This window comes from Natrix helvetica, assembly GCF_964273705.1.
Source record: "Natrix helvetica genome assembly, chromosome: 7".
Taxonomy (NCBI): Eukaryota; Metazoa; Chordata; class Lepidosauria; order Squamata; family Natricidae; genus Natrix; species Natrix helvetica.
The window spans coordinates 54638956-54656519 of NC_138558.1; the positions used below are offsets into that span (position 1 = coordinate 54638956).

Here is a 17564-nt window from a genome sequence, read left to right on the forward strand (position 1 = left end):
CCTATACAGGGCTCTTTAATTCCAACGGTCGCAGGGAGGGGAGATACGAGGACAGCTTAAGAACCTACAGTCGGTTGGGAGACCGTGGTTGCTGGTTACACCCGGTCGCTTGTACCAACCCCCGCGTTCTAGGTGGTCAAGAGTTACAGACCCAAGGCCTGAGGCTGCTGTTATGCAATGCGAGGTCCGTTGTTAACAAGGCCCCCCTCATTCACGATCTAATTTTAGAGGGGGAGCCGGACCTCGCGGGAATAACGGAGACCTGGTTGGGCCACGAGGGAGGTCTTCCCCTCGTCGAAATGTGCCCACCAGGCTACCGAGCATTTCACCAGCCCCGGGCCCAGGGAAGGGGCGGCGGGGTGGCAGCAATTATTCGGGAGGACTTAGAGCCGAGGGAGTCTACTGTGCCACAGACGTCCGGATGTGAATCCCTTGTTGTGAAATGGGGGCCTGGGAGACAGTTGGGCCTGCTGATAGTATACCTGGCTCCTCGCTATACAGCAGCGGCCCTGCCTGAACTCCTCGAGCTGATCGCATCGGTGGTGGTTGAGACCCCCAAACTTTTAGTGATGGGGGATTTTAACCTGCCATCGATGGGAGAAGCATCAGAGGGGGTTCGGGAGTTCATGGCTTCCATGACAGCCATGGACCTGACTCAAATGATTCAGGGCCCAACACACGAGGGAGGACACACTCTGGACCTTGTTTTTGTCTCTGGCCAGTGGCTGAGTGATCTGGGAGGAGGGGACTTAACCATCACTCCCCTGTCATGGTCAGATCACTCACTCCTCCGTCTTGACTTCCCTGGTGCTACCTCCCGCTGCGGGGAGGCGGAACCGGAAAGTTCCAGATGGTTCCGCCCCAGGCGCCTGATGGAACCTGATAGGTTCCAGACGGAGCTTGGGCCACCTCCTGTAACCTTGACCCGCCCCCGGGTAGAGGACCTGGTAGTTGCGTGGAATAATGCAACTACCGGGGCCTTGAACCGGGTGGCGCCTTTGCGGCCTCTCCGGCGGCAACGATCCACCCTAGCCCCTTGGTTTACCGAGGAGCTAAGGGTGATGAAGTGCCGCAAGAGACGTCTAGAGAGTCGTTGGAGATCCTCTCGCTCCGAATTTGATCGAACACAGGCACGAGCCCATTTAAGGACGTACCTTGTGGCATTGAGAGTGGCCAAACGCCAATATTGTGCCACTCTCATTGCATCCGCGGAGAACCGCCCTGCCGCCCTGTTTCGGGTGTCCCGCTCCCTCTTGTTTCAGAGGCCACGGGAGGCCCCCCTACAGGGCAGGGCAGAGGAATTTGGTAAATATCTGCAGGATAAAATCGCTCAAATCCGGAGAGATTGGGTTCCTGTCAGTGATCCAATGGAGACGTCCATGGCGAGTCTTGAGGTATCGATCTGGGAGGAGTTTGACTTGGTTGCCATCAAGGATTTGGACAGATTGCGTGGACGACTGCGACCCACCACATGTTTATTGGACCCGTGCCCCTCCTGGCTTGTACTGGAATCCTGGGAGGTTACACGAGACTGGCTCCTGGGCCTAGTGAATGCTTCGCTGAGCGAGGGGTCTCTCCCGGCCGCCTTGAAAGAGGCGGTGGTGAGACCCTTGCTCAAGAAGCCTTCCCTGGACCTTTTGGAGCTGGCCAATTATCGTCCTGTCTCCAACCTTCCCTTTTTGGCGAAGGTTGTAGAGAGTGTGGTGGCCTACCAGTTTCCACGACATCTGGAGGAAAATGATTATCTAGACCCGCGCCAGTCCGGCTTCCGCCCCGGTCACAGCACGGAGACGGCCTTGGTCGCGTTGGTGGATGATCTCTGGAGGGCCAGAGACAGAGGTTGTTCCTCTATCCTGGTCCTATTAGACCTCTCGGCGGCTTTTGATACCATCGACCATGGTATCCTGCTGCGCCGGCTGGAGGGGCTGGTGGTCCGGGGCACCGTTTTGCGGTGGTTCGGCTCCTACCTTTCTGACTGGACGCAGCGTGTGTTGGCAGGAGAAGAGAGGTCGACCCTACGCCCCCTTACTTGTGGGGTGCCACAGGGGTCGGTCCTCTCGCCACTCCTCTTCAACACATATATGAGATCATCCGTGGTTTCGGGGTGGGATACCATCTGTACGCTGATGATACTCAGCTGTACTTTTCCACCCCGAACCACCCCAACGAGGCCATCGAAGTGATGTCCCGGTGTGTGGAAGCCGTACGGATCTGGATGGATGACAACCGACTCAAGCTCAACCCCTCCAAGACGGAGTGGCTGTGGGTACCAGCTCCCCGGTTCAGCCAATTAATTCCATCATTGGCCATTGGGGGCATTCAACTTGCCCCCGTGGAGCGGGCGCGCAATTTGGGCGTCCTCCTGGATGCCCGGCTGTCCATGGATGACCATGTGACAGCCGTGGCAAGGGGGGCGTTCCACCAGGTTCGCCTGGTGCGTCAATTGCGCCCCCTACTGGACCGGGATGCCTTACGCACAGTCACTCATGCGCTGGTGACGTCTCGCTTGGACTACTGTAACGCTCTCTACATGGGGCTTCCCTTGAAATGCACCCAGAGGCTACAGTTGGTCCAGAACGCAGCCGCGCGGGTAATTATGGGGAGTACTAGGTACTCCCATGTGACACCGTTCCTGCGCGAGCTGCACTGGCTTCCTGTGGTCTATCGGGTGCGTTTCAAGGTTTTGATAATAATCTTTAAAGCGCTCCATGGCTCAGGACCTAGTTACTTGCGGGATCGTATTCTGCCCCATACATCCCTGCGACCAATCCGCTCGCACAGAGAGGGCCTCCTCCAGGTGCCGTCCACAAGACAGTGTCAGGGGGCGGCGCCTAGGAGTAGAGCCTTCTCTGTGGCGGGCCCAGCCCTGTGGAATGACCTCCCTCCAGATATTAGGAATACCTCTGACCTCCGCTCCTTTCGTATTAAGTTTAAGACCCACCTATTCCAAGCAGCTGGCCTGGCTCAACTTTGATCTAACCATATCGCTCCTGACGGGCTTTTACTGGGTATTTTAATTATATTTAATTATCTAGGGGTTTTTAAAGACTGTATTTTAATTGTTTTATTTATCAGCCGACCTCCTCCTTGTGTATGTCTCGGTATATGTCTCTGTTATATGTTTGTTTTGTCCATATTTATTTCATATGTTTCATTGTACGCCGCCCCGAGTCCTTCGGGAGAGGGTGCGGCTAAGAAATAAATATTTATTATTATTATTATTATTATTATTATTATTATTATTATTATTATTATTATTATTATTATTATTATTATTATTATTATTATTATTACTACTACATGTCAATAAAGTATCTAAAACTGAATTACCAAGTAAAAAGCTGGGTCCAAAGTTCATAGAGCTGTTCCCAATAGTGAAACTGATACCCTTTGACTGTTCAGCTGGTGATGTGGATTAACCTCTCTTTGATTTTCTCTTGCAGGGAGTCCTTCGCAACTGAGTGGGGGCAGCCTGGCAGCCCTGAAACCATTTTGGGAGCATCTTCAGGGCTGCCATAGCAAGGCCGGGTGGAGCTGTGGGAACATGAAGGAGCTACCAAGTATTGGAGGGGAGTGGACAAAAGCCAGCCAAGTTGGGACTGTGACCTGATTGGACCCTGTGATGAATTTTGGGGCAAGAATTTTGGGTTTTGATTTGGGTGGGGAAAGCCTCGGGTCCTTCAGAGTCGGGTTTTCACCAGCTGTGCCAATATGACATTCCTAATAAATGTATGCTTTGAGGAAACTCTAGTCCTCAGAGTTTTGATTGCTTTGGGTTTGTTACTTGGAACCCTGACAGACCAATAGCTTCAGTGCCATCAAAGCCATAGTGGTGGAAGGGGAAATCCATTATGAAGTAAAGCGGATTCTAGATTCTAGGCTCTATAAGAGGAAATTACAACATTTAGTGCAATGGAAAGTATATCCTTTATCAGAGGCCACCTGGGTTAAGAGCATCAACGTGAGAGCAGACAGGTTCCATGATAAGAACCCTCAAAAACCCAAAGCAATAATAGATGGGAAGGGGATGAGTGAAAAAGGATTTAATGGCTATCTGTGATTCATATCTTACAGAGGCTCTTTTCCACGTAAGGGGAGCCAACCAGAGGTGGTATTCAGCAGGTTCTGACCAATTCTGGAGAACCGGTAGCGGAAATTTTGAGTACTTTGGAGAACTAGTAAATACCACCTCTGACTAGCCCCACCCCATCTCTTCTCTGCCTCCCGTGTCCCAGCTGATCGGGAGGGAATGAGGATTTACAGTATCCTTCCCCTGAAGCTTCATTTCTTAGTTGCCATACTTATTGGGGGGGAGGACTTTATGGAATGTAGAATGTTAAGTGTCATGGCCCATGGGAGCTTGGGTCCGAGGAGAAGAATGAGACGGAGCTAGGGCCGATGGAGGAATAATGGGAAGAGCAGGATGAAGCAGTCCCAGGTCCCTCGGGCCTGGGAAGGGTCACCAGCGAAGGAGAGAGGGCACAGGATGACCAAACAAAGGGGAAGGAAAGGGCAGACAGCAAAGCAAAGGAGTATCAGAGCTCCAGCAATGAGCAATTATCTCTACCCCAATCCCCTAGCATGGAGAATGGAGAGGAGGCAGAATCAGCACAGGGCCACCCAATCACTCAGAAGGAGGGGACCCACCCCTCTTCACAAGGTTCACCTGGGGAATGAGATTTAAAGGGACACTGTTGGGAGGGACACTTGTTGGGAACAAGCATTGCCTTTTTCCAGTCTCATGTGCTGTTACTGACATCTGGATACTTTGTTTGCCTTGCCCTGCTTGCACTGGTTGCCTGGCCTGGCTAGGAACGAGTTCACAGCAACCCGGTTCTGCTCCGGGTTATGTTGCAGTTGCAGTGAACTCTCAAACACTTTTACATATACTTTATACTTTTCCTACACACATAGGTTTTTGTTAACATATTTCATATAATAGTTTCTTCTTTACAGCTTCTTTCACATTACAGTATGTCTACATATTTGCATTACATTAACATTTACATCTTTCACGTTATACCTTAGGTATTACCAACATTTCTTGGTACTGTTGAAGTTCATATCTAACACTGTATGCCCTGACCTGACTTGCAGTAAACCATTCAGGAGGTACACCTTTATTACTCCCCTCAGATCGTCTTGGTATTATGTATTCCTATGTCACTGTTTCTGGTCTCTTCTCTTCTACATCTATGTCATCTGTGTTTTCACATTTTATCAAAGTTCTATCCTCTTCTGCATCTCTGTCTGATGATATCATTTCCCCACACATTAGAACTTTGTATTGGCTAAACACATCATGATTTGCATGTATCTTATTCCAGTTGTTCTGTTCTGCAAAGCTAGCAGATCTTGAGATCACTACTCGTAAACCTATACCCCTTCATTCATAGCTCATACCCAACAAACTGAAGTTTTCTGGCTTTTGTCTGACCTTTTCTCCTAGTAGCTTTTGGCACATGTACCCAGGCATAACTACCAAATGTTCTAAAATGAACTAAAGATGGTTTCCTTTCATGCATCAGGAAATATGGTGTTTCCTATCTTGCCTTACTCCATAATCTATTAACAATATAATTCACTGTATTTATGGCTTCTCCCCAGTACACTTTACTCATGTCTGCATCAACAAGCAATGCGTCTTTCATTGTCTGTAATACACCATTTCTTCTCTCAGCCACCCCGTTCTCAGCAGAAGAAAATGGATTTGTTTTTTTTATGCCGTATGTCTAGACTGCTTAACCACCTTTGAAACCTCTCAGACATAAACTCTGTTCCTCTGTCTGTTTTCAGCTGTCATACCTTACATCCATGCTGTTGTTCTACGAGTGTTACCCGTTTCTTGAATTGTTGCAATACCTCAGTCATATCTTTCAGTAAATAACAATATCCATATCTACTATAATCGTCTACTATGACTAAGGCATATCTCGCTCCTCTTAAAGAGGGTGCTATAGGACCAACCAAATCAGCATGGACTAATTGTAATACCCTGTGTGTAGTTCTTGCATTTTCTTACTTACAGGATATATTTTGGCTTTTGCTTCCTTACACACAGTACAATCCAAATATACATTATATTTCTTTAATTTCAGTCCCTCAATTATGTCAGGCATCTTTTTCAATACTTTAAAACTTGCATGACCCAATCTTCTATGTAACAAGTGTATACAATTGTCATGTGTAGGAGCATTCTTAAGTACACATGCACAATTATGTTCTTGCATTCTTGTCCCTTTTTCTTAAGGGTATATAGTCCCCCAGAAAAACCTATTTCATAACCCGGCCAGTCTAAGATGGATATGCTCAACAAATTGTGCTCTAAAGCAGGTACATATAACATGTTGTACAATGTAGCATTTATTTCTGGTACATACACATTACCTTCCCCTTTTACAGCAGCTCTCTGTCCATCAGCCAGATTAACCCACGTTTGCCTTGCTGGTTTCAAACCAGAAAATACATGTGGATCGTTAACAATATGCTGGTTCGCCCTACTGTCCAACAACCACATATTCCTGGTGTGTTCAGTTGTTGATGCTGCCAGAGAAAATGATGCTGGAGAACCGTTCCACATTTGCTGCTTAGATCTACACCCTTGTCTTGCTGCTCCTCTGTTCCTCCTCTCAGGACAGCATCTCTGGAGATGCTCAGTAGAACCACACATGTAACATCTCTTCACAAAGTTAACTCTTTCAGTTGCTCTTCCGGCAGCCTGGACTGTTGTAGATGCTGGTCTGTGCTGAATGCTCTCTCCTCCCTTTCCTGGTCTCCTCTCCAGCCATTTCTGCTCCTCCTCCAACAACTGACCAGTTAAATATGCCATGGTTAAATACTGTTCTTGCATGGACTCTACACTAGTCACAAGAACATCCCATGAACTGTCCAAGGAATTAAGCACCACATACACCCTGTGTGCTTCAGTAAAAGTCATTCCCCTTTCTTCCAACTCAAAGAATGTCCTTCTCATAGTCTGCAAATGTGTGCACATACACTTTCCTGGCTTCAGTTGTGCCTTGTACAGTTTCCTAGTCAGCAACACCTTACTACCCGCAGTCTCTCTCACACACACTGGGCAATGCCTCCCAACATTCTTTTGCAGACTGGAGACCTCTCACATGTAGCAGTTGACTGTCTTCTAAAGCAAGATTTATGCTGGCTAATACTTTTTCATTTCTCCTCTGATCACCATCATTCAGGACTACTGGTGGATTAGTAACAATCATCCACAAATCCTCCCTTCATAGGGACATCTAGATCTTCACCCTCCAGGAGAGGTAGTTTGTCTCATTCAACTGAGACACCAGGAAACCTCCTCCCATTACGTTAACGGAGGCCATGCTCCCTGCTAATCATGATATACACCCAGGAGCATAACACAACATACAGCACAAAGAGCCTTTATGCAATTAACAGTGGTTTATATATACATATATACAGACATATAATACATGCAGAGATAAATCCCTTACCAACTACAAACACAAGGAGAGAAAATGAGATACACGATGAGAGAGAGAGAAACGCGCTCTAATAGCCACCTATATAGAGACTTGTGTGGACCTCCCATAACAGTCTTAAAAGAGGCTATGTCTTTATTGCTGAATGATCCTCATTGCATCAGCTTACTGATTATAGCTTACAACCTTTCATCAGCTGGCAGCTATTAAATCCTCAATACCCTGACACTTCCTGTGACAAGGATTCCTTGGAACCAAATTCACAGAAGTGTGGCTGCTCTCAACTGTGCTGGTCCTCTGGACTAATAGAAGCTAGGGACTATTAGAGCTTTGTGTTTAGAGCTTTGTTCATTGACGGTGAATGGTGGGACTTTTGGGGGAAAGTTGGAGCAATAAAGGGGACTCAAGCCTTCATTCCAGCTGTGTTGTTCCTCAGATCATCACAGTTTTCTTCCAATGTGCCAGACATAACAACAATAAAGCTCTTGAGGACCAAGGCCAAATCAGCATGTCCTAGCAACAGCAAAAAAAAAAAAAAAAAGGGGGTGGTGGTGGTGCTGAGAAGTTCATCACCTGCTTGGTTGGCTAATGTGACCTGTGACACAAGGGGGGGGGGGTTGGACAATATCTATTCTTTAATTGTATCAAAAATGAATTATTCAATGTTGATTTCATCCATGCTGATATGATGTACTTAATAAACAGGATTTTTGACGAAGCAAAGGCCTCAGAGTCCTGAATTGGTTGGGAGCATTACTCGGAATTGTGTGTGTGTCTATGTGTCTGTGTGTCCGTGTGTATTTCAGTAAAGCCATATGTATGTATGTATGTATGTATGTATGTATGTATGTATGTATGTATGTATGTTTTCTGAGGTTTTCGCGGGTGTTTGTATGTAGGTCTTTGGTTGTTCGGGTTTTCTCCCGCATAGAATTGGAAGTATCTTCACGACGTTTCAATGAAGTCTCATTCATCATCTTCAGGCTGGTGCTTCCGGCTTGGTGCTTCCAGGAGCAATGTGAGATCTCAGCCGGTTCCTCTTTTTAACTGCCAGTGGGGGTGGGAGCTCATTGGGTGGGAGCTTGGCTGCATTCTGATTGGGTGGAGGTGTATTCTGATTGGTAGGGGGCTTGGCTGTGCTCTGATTGGATGGGAGTTTGGCTGTGCTCTGATTGGATGGGGGCGTGTTCTGTTTGGGTGGGGGCCTGGTTGTGCTTGTGTTAGTCTGAGTTACAGAGAGATTTGAGCTGGTGAGCTGCGTTACTGTTGTTTGGCTTCACGTTTGTGGTCCTGCCACATCTCCGTGGTGGGCATCAGTTTGCTTCATGTATGGATTGGAGGGGTTTAAAGTGGCTAATAATGCAGCTGTGGTCTGGCTTCTGGTTTGTGGTCTTCTGGTTTGAACATTTGTGGTACAAGTGTTCAAGAATATATATATTCTTGAACACTTGTACTTACTATCAAACATTTGTCTTTTGGCCAGTTGTGTTTCGGTTTTTTTTTTTATTCAATACATGGATCAGGTCCACATGCTGAGATCCATCTGAAACTTTCTAAAACTTAAAACTTTCTAAAACCTCTGTGACCATTTTAAAAGTACACAAAATTTGATATACAATATTTGAAAAACTAAAGTATTCATAGAAGCTGCATAAAAATTTAAAATGTCATTCATCCCTCCGTCGCTCCCCCCCCCCAATCTGAAATTTTGTGAGATCCTGCAGAATGTGAGGTCCTTAAGCTATAGCTTGTTTTATGCCTAAATCTGGCACTGGAAGATGGATAGCTTTTTGCTTCAGTTCAGCCATATCATCATATATATCTTAGAGGTTATTTCAGTTGCCATACTCACCATGTCAGTATCTGAAACGGGTCCAAAACTGGTCACATAGATGTTTGTAAAAACTTCAGTTGTACTATCTGGAATAAAAAAGAAAGAAAAAATTATGAGAATATCTGTTTTCTCCTTGGGAGGTGTCAGATCCCTAAAAGTGATACTGACATTCAATTGGGAGAAGGGATGGGCTTGATTTCAATTCATTAGTATTGCCTGTGACAACTGTTATTTTATAGCTTCTAATCAGGTGCCAAAGCACCCTGGGATCTTCTCCCCTCTTGGGGAATGTATAGTAACGATGACCATCTGGGTTGTTTCACTTGGATAGCCAATAGAAGATAGCCATGGGAATGTATGCTTATTCTGTTTCTTAGGGTGGCTGGTGGGATGGCATCTTCACATCTGTGGATTGGCTGAATCTGCATTTGGTTAAAGGAAGGTGTCAGATCCCTAAAAGTGATACTGCCATTCAATTGGGAGGGGGGGGGGGCTTGGAGTCGATTATTAGCAGTGCCAGTGAAAACTGATATTTTACAACTGGTTTCCTGGCACCAAAGTGCCTTGAGATCCCCTCACCTTTTGGGGGAATGTTTATGATGGCCATGTGGGATGTTTCACTTTAATGTCTAATGGAAGATAGCCATGGGAATATGTTTATTCGGCTCTCAGGGCAGTTGATAAAGGAAACATCTTCACATTTGTCTATTGGCTAAAATCTGTATTCTAACTAATGGGAGGGGTCTCTACTGCTTTAATTCTACTTGTATTGCCTAAGGGGGTTCAGAGGTTGCTTTGAACTTAGTGGTTTCTATTTGTCTTAATAAAAGGTTCCTTTTGAAATACTCCGTTTCAAGAGTCTTCACTTTCTTAAGTTAGGAGAAAGTTAAAGTTAAATCAAAAATTTTAATGGATGAAATGAATGGTGAATAGCAAGATATACTCATATCCATCTCACATTTTATTCTATACATCTTAATTCCAAGTCTGAAACTGTAGAAAGCCTTAAAGGAACAAAAATATTTTATAAATCAGAAAAATGTTCTGGATACCTAACTTCTGAGCTTTCAAAGCATTAATACACATTTGTTATCTGAAGTAATGGAAATTAGTTAATTTTTAGAGTCAGGCATAATGGACTGAAAAGGAGGCAAAAGATCATAGGAAAATAAAATGGAAACAGGGAAACCAGAAAACAAAGTACATCCTTCAAAAACAAAATTCTTACCATTTTTTAGTTTACATGTTCTGCTTAACATAAGTATCTTTTTCATAGGTACATTACCAAATGGTCCACTGTATATTCCTCATACCACCAAAAGAAATGGTCAAGCCTGCAGAAAACCCTGACATTAATGAAGCATCTTGTTGTATAAAACATTTTCAGTTTTTTGGTGAGGGGATTTTATAAACAAATTTCTGATGTCTATGTCTATGTTCATGTCTATGTGTTTGTATATGGTTTTAACATGACTGTACACCGCCCCGAGTCCTGCCTAGGAAAGGGTGCGGTCTAGAAATAAAAGTTGTTGTTGTTGTTGTTGTTGTTGTTGTTGTTGTTGTTGTTGTTATTATTATTATTATTATTATTATTATTATTATTATTATTATTATTATTATTATTATTATTATTATTATTATTATTATTCCAAACCCGGTCTTGCACATTATTCATTTACTTTACATTTACTACTGAAATTATTTTTAAGATGGGAAATGTTTATAAATAATTGAAATAAATAACCTACACCCCACCCCAACAAATACCATTAAATTCAGTAAAGCTTTACCCTGTACTTAATAGGACTGAACTTTAGGAAACATTTCCTGGAGTAAATCGCATAGTAATAGATTTAGACTTACAGTATATACCACCCCATAACATTTGACAGCATTCTCTGGGTGGTTTACAATATAAGCATTATTTGCATATTGCCCACAACAATCTGAGTCCTCCTGATAGAAAAAATGTCAGAAGACACGAGACTGTTTTGCTACTGGAAAGATACAGGTTGATAGATGGAAGTGTATAATTTAAAACTAGTTAAACTTACTGAAATTTAGTGACAGTAGATATAGTCAAATAAATAATTGATAATGATAATGATAATGATAATGATAAATAATAATAATAATAATAATAATAATAATAATAATAATAATAATAATAATAATAATAATAATAATAATAATAATAATAATAATAATAATAATAATAATAATAATAATAATTCAGTTAAAAATTGACAAAATCACCATCAGTCAAATGCAAAAGGCCGCACTGCTTGGATCCGCACACATATTACGAAAATATGTTACAACGTCCTAGGCCCCTGGGTGGGGCCCGACTAGTAATTAATGCCAAATCCGGCGAAACAACTGGCCGCTGTGATACAATTCTGTTGATGCAATAATAATAATAATAATAATAATAATAATAATAATAATAATAATAATAATAATAATAATAATAATAATAATAATATACATATGCATTGTTATGATAAGTAATAATTGGATATGAATATGTGAATGGTACCCATGAAAAAAAGATTAGAAATCTTTTTTAGTTATATATAAAGGCAAAAAAGAACTGTTAAATTTAGTTAAATTTTGATTATCGGGGGGAGGGGAGATGTTATGATGCAGGATACAGTCAAATAAAGGAGGGATAGTGATACAAAGGAAAATATATATGTATAGGTACAACATAAGGAAACTGGACGTAAATTGTAAACAGTGATTTGGAAAGGAGGATTAGAAATTTTTGTTACTAGATATTATGGATGTTTAGTTAGAATAGGCCATAAGGATTTAGTGTTATTGGAGGACTTTAAAATAGCAATGAAATGCCAGTATGTGGTTATGTTTTAAATCTTGATATATTTTATGATGGACGTTTAAACAATTGTAGTCAAATGAAAATGGAGGTATGATGATGGTAATATGTATAAATATCTGAGTTAAAATACTTGAGTTAATATGAATTATGATTGGGCAGAATTTGCCTGCAATACTGCACTTTAGCAACTGTGTCATCAAAGTTTTTAAAATATATCTATGCACTGAAATATTCAGTAATTAATCAAAACCAGTAAAATAATATAATTTTTTGGTCTGAGAAAGTTATTTGGGCAGAGGGAAATAATAAATTATAATTTGTATTTTTTTCTTTCTTATATTTCTTTTCATAATGAACTATTCTATAAAAACTGGTATTAACAGACATGCCATAACAAGTTTCTCTTATCTATTATCATGATCCTGACATGTATCATTGGCCTTTAAAGGATAAGCTAAGAACACAAATGAAGCAGCACAAATGAAGAACTGGAGTTCATAAGGATGACATGATTATATCAGTGTCTACATTTACAGGAGACATAGTTTCTTGTCCTTTCCTCCAGTGCTTTGAAGAATAATTTGACCCCCTCTTCTTTGTAGCAGCTCCTCAAGTACTGGAATACTATTATCATGGCATCCCTTATCAGTGGTAGGATTCAGCCATTTCGTACTGTTTTGGGCAAACCAGTAGCTTTCCTTTGAATATGGCAAACCTGCTGAATAGCACCGTGGCCATCCACGCCCCTTGCCCCTCCCAGCCACATTGGGTTTGGTGGCCCTATGTGGATTACAATTTATTGATACATCATCCCTTTTTGTGGGATACTAAAGGATTAAGATTGGAAGAACCTGAAGAAAACAATAACAAGAAGACAGGTTAAAAAAATGAAAAAAAATGAGGTTTTTTCTTTTGGATGTTTGGATTATAAGATTTTTTATTTCTTTTATGGTTTTTTGGCTTTCTTTCATTGCTGCTTCTTTTTTCTTTTTTCTTTTTTTTTATCCTTGGATTACAATCGATTACTACTTTTTTCTTTTCTTGTGGATTAAAAATATCAAAAAAAAAATTAAGGTGAGGAAGATGATGTCAGCACCAAAATCAGCATCTTCTTCAGCTGCTTCGAGTCCCTCTGGACAGAGGATATCGGATGCTTTATTACAATCAGAAAAATGAACGCAATGCAGGCTATGCATGCAGATCTGAAAGGAATGATGCAAGTGTTGCATGAGGAATTTAAAGTAGTAAAGGGAAAAATAGGGAAAGAAGAAGATAAATTAGAGAAAGTAGAAGACAAACTGGAGAATCTACAAAAATGATGACAAAAAGTGAACGAAGTATACAGGAAGTAGAAGAAAAAGTTGAACAAAGAGAGAAAAAGTTGGATGAAATTGATAGTAGACTCAGTCTGACAGACAAAAATAAAGAAAGAATAATAATTTCTTTAGAAATTGACAGGGTTGACTATTATCTACAGTTTCAGAATATCAAGGAAGAAAAAGGAGAAAATTTAGCAGAAATAATGGCAGAGTTATTCGTGGATGCACTACAAGCGGAAAAAGAAAAGTTTTTGGCTGATATTGACGAAATAGAGTCAATAACAGATACGTGGTGAGATATAGTCCCTAGAGAGATGGATGTGAGATTTACAAAAAAAAGCAATGACGGCAGCAATTTTACAAAGAGCAAGAAATGAGCCTTTAAAATATAAGGAGAAGGAAATTGTAGTACTAAAACAGGTTCTGAGGAGACTAAGAGATGTAAGACTAGGTGACTTCAATGCACCTTCAATAAAAGGTATACATGTATGGATAAAAGGAGTATGATGAAGGTTTACCAATGTGGATATGTTGCAAATGTTGATATTTGTGTTTTTAAAAATTGAAAAAAAAAGTTAAATAAAAACATTCAAAAAAATATTGGGGAAATCTAGATAGGGCATCTGCCATAAAATCCCCCCTCCCCTTGAAGGTAGCACAGAGAAAATGAACTGATTAAAGTTTTGTGCCCAGCAAACTTGCTTGGGTTACAACTTCCGGGGTGTTTTCATAACCTCTGGGTTCTTGTGGTCCATCCACACCTCAAAAGGGTGTTTTGCCCCTTCGAGAAAATCCCTTCAGGTTAACAGGGCCCACCGGACCACCAAACCTTCCTTGAAATGTTGCAGCAGCTTGTAGCCTTTTCCATATATCAATTATAAGAACGGGACATGAGACCACGAAGGTAAAAGAGATACAGGTTTATTGATGCATCGAGTTCAGCGTGTTCACACACCAAAATCTGAACTGCCTGGGTTCCGCCCAGGATGCTACTTTTATGCCGTGTTCCACACTGAGCATTCTCAAGGCGTTTCCATACACAAGACAAACATGACATTTCGAAAAGGAGATGTTCATTTTGGAACGTTACAAACAGAGAAGTACATAGGAAAAATACAAAAAGAGAAGTTCCTATAATGTCTTAAGCTATCGGCAGTTTCACCTCTGTTCTATCTTACCCCCATGCTTGGCTTCCTGTGCCCCTCCTTTACAGCGTCTTGCCACACAGTTCCAGTAAGGTTTATTGCAACATAATAAAAGTCCATATTAAGTCTATATTGATATTCAAAAGCAAGTAAGAAGTTAGAGCCTGGGGGCTCATATAACCAGATGATATGGCGATATTTTGGCCATTTTCTCCCGGCTGTCTCACTCCCAAATTGCCCACCTCCTTTTGATTTCAGTTAATTTCCGGAAGGTGTAGGCAGAAGGTCATGTCACTGCCAGCAGCTTGGACCATGAAAGGGCATCCATGTCATTTCAGTTTCTCAAAAACAGCCGGGCACTGCATGGTCCACTCAAGGGGGCGCCTAGGCTTTGGCTTTGCTTCTATGTTTGTGTTCAAGAGATTAGTAATGGGCAATGCAATCTTAGTGAATGAGAGGATGAATTGTCAGTAAAAGTTGGCAAAACCTAGGAAGCTTTGTAGCTGCTTGTGAGTGCGTGGTGGCACCCACTACATGACTGCCCAGACCTTCTCCAGGTCCATTTCAATAACCTCATGCAATATGCAGTAACCCAAATAGTCATTTTTTTCCTGGTGAAATTCACTTTCACAATTTGGCATATAGTTCAGCAGTTCTGAGCTTTTTCAGGATTGAGCGCATGATTTCCACATGTTTCTCCAGGATTTTAGTGTAAATAAGAATGTCATCAAGATAAACTAAACCCCCCTTGTAAAGATGTTCATGCAGCACCTTATTTATCAACTGCATGAACACAGCTGGTGCCCCCTACAGCCCGAACGGGAGCACCAAACTGGAAACAGCCCAAAGGGCAATTGAAGATGGTTTTTGACTTGTCCCCTTCCTTAATTCGAACTCTGTAGTATGCTTCTCTCAAGTCCAGCTTAGTGAAGATTTTCCCTTTGGTCAGATGTGCTAACATGTCCTTTCCATGAGGGGCATGGGTAAACATTTTCTACGCAAATGGCATTGAGATTTTTTTAGTCAACACACTAACAAAAAGAGCCATCTTTTTTTTCTCGAAACAACACTGGGGCAGCTAACGCCTCCCTGAGGCCCCAATATTCCTTTGGGATTTTCTCCTCCCCAGCAATGCTTTCACTCACTGCAGCTGCCAATTCTTTCGTGGCTTTGGCTTTGCAGAGGGTTTTCCTAACCCCCTTTCCCAGCTGAGTGGAATGGATGCACAGCAAACCCTTCCTCCAATTTATGTAAGGGTTCCATTTCCATAGCCAGGGTAATCCTCGTATGAGGGGCTGTTCCATCCCAGGGGCTACGATAAAGCTCAAAGTGTCTCGGTGATCCATCCACATTTCAGCCGGCACCCTTGAAGGCACCCTTAACTCCACTGAAATGGTCATGGGGCCCATGTGCTGAGTTACCAGGGAGTCATCATCAGAGTCAGTTTCACTTTCCCCTAGGGTGGTTGGAGCTCATTGCCCTTCCTTTCCGCATCTGAAACATGCTGTTGACCTGGGCTTGGGGCCCCCTTTGGGAGCTCTAGGGGCCTCTTTTGAGGCTGAGGGGGAAAGGCTTGCTCCAGCTGCTGTTCCCCCGCTTCCCGGGGACAGCTTCTGTCCAGGTCAATTTCCACATCCGCTGCCATCACATACTAGCGCTGAATGTCTCGGGGTGGGTGGGTTGGAAAACACAGTGTTGGTAGACATCCCCATTAAGGCCATCTTTGTAACATCCCATCAGAGCCTCTTGGGATCACCCCCGCATGTGGCAAGCCAGCTCGCGAAATTTCTGGGTGTATTCTGCCATCCATCTCTACCCCTGCATTAGGGATTTCATCCTGGTCCTAGACTTAAGCTCAGCTAGGGGGTCTTCGAAATGTGCTTGGAGTGCCGTCATAAACCCGTCATAATCCCTCAGCTGTGGGGAATCCTCATGGGCCACCATCCACTCAGATGCAGTCCCTTCCAGGGCCATGGTGACTCATCTCACTTTTGCTGCTTCTGAAGCAAAGTCCTCCCCATACTCCTGCATGCAATTCCAGACTTGGGCTAGAAAGAATCCCAGAGCTTTGGGATCCCCTCCATATTTTACTCTTAATGGAGGGACCTTTGGAATTCGGTACCTCTGAGGGACTATCCTCCTTCCCCCGGAGGGCCTGGGCTGCTTGAGCTCCAGCAGCCTGCACTGGACCTCGTTGAGCTCTAGGAATCAATTCTGGATTGGCAGAGACTTCTGTTCTCCCTTCTGCCTGCTCAGCTTCTCCACATGCAGGCAAGGCATAACTTTCACGTACTCTCCAGCTCTCAAGAGCTTTCTGCAGAGGGTGTAAGGCCTGAGTCAGCAGGAGGTCTTCTTTGTCACCTTCTTGCCAATCAGCCTCTCCACGCTGGCGTCTGGTGACTGTTACTGCTGGGGGAGAGTGGACCCAGCAGCTCCCAGGTCCTCATGGTCACTGCCTTGGTTAGACATTCTTTGCTCAGCCCCCTCGGTAGAGTTAAATCTGGGATGGCTGATAACGCAGACCTTGCTTAATGTCAGATGTGCCTGCTTCAAAATTCAAGAAAGGAAACCCCCAACTCCATGAGTTATCCAGTAAAAGGTACTTTTACTGGATAAGAAGTGATAGCAGCAAAAATAAAGCAAGGTCTGAGGCTAAAGGCACGAAAAATTACATATTGAAAGTATTCCCAGATCCCTCCCCCCCACGGACCCAGTCTGAATACCCAATACCCAACCACAATGGGTGTCGTGTGGGGTGCATCTTCAGGTGACTTCATCCATCTGGTATGCAGGGATGGTTGATCTTGACTGGGCATAAACAAGTCCATTCAGCTGCACAGTAGTGATGGGAGCAATCCTCCCTCTTCTTCATGAGACATCTCTACCAGCAAGCTTCCCTTCCCAAATACCCATGCCCCCCTCCCTCATTACTATGGCAACCAATAGCAAGCAAGCAAGGTA

At 43.2% G+C, this 17564-nt stretch overlaps 1 protein-coding gene across 1 annotated transcript in view; it reads right to left on the reverse strand.

Moving 5' to 3' along the window:
* Positions 1-9340, reverse strand: part of LOC309395097 (gamma-aminobutyric acid receptor subunit alpha-2) — a 110917-nt gene extending 101577 nt beyond the window's left edge. The window contains exon 1 of the mRNA XM_081958900.1: positions 9316-9340. Within this exon, the coding sequence (XP_081815026.1) occupies positions 9316-9318 (3 nt within the window). The 5' untranslated portion in view covers positions 9319-9340. The remainder of the gene's footprint in view (positions 1-9315) is intronic.
* Between the last annotated feature and the right edge of the window lie 8224 nt (positions 9341-17564).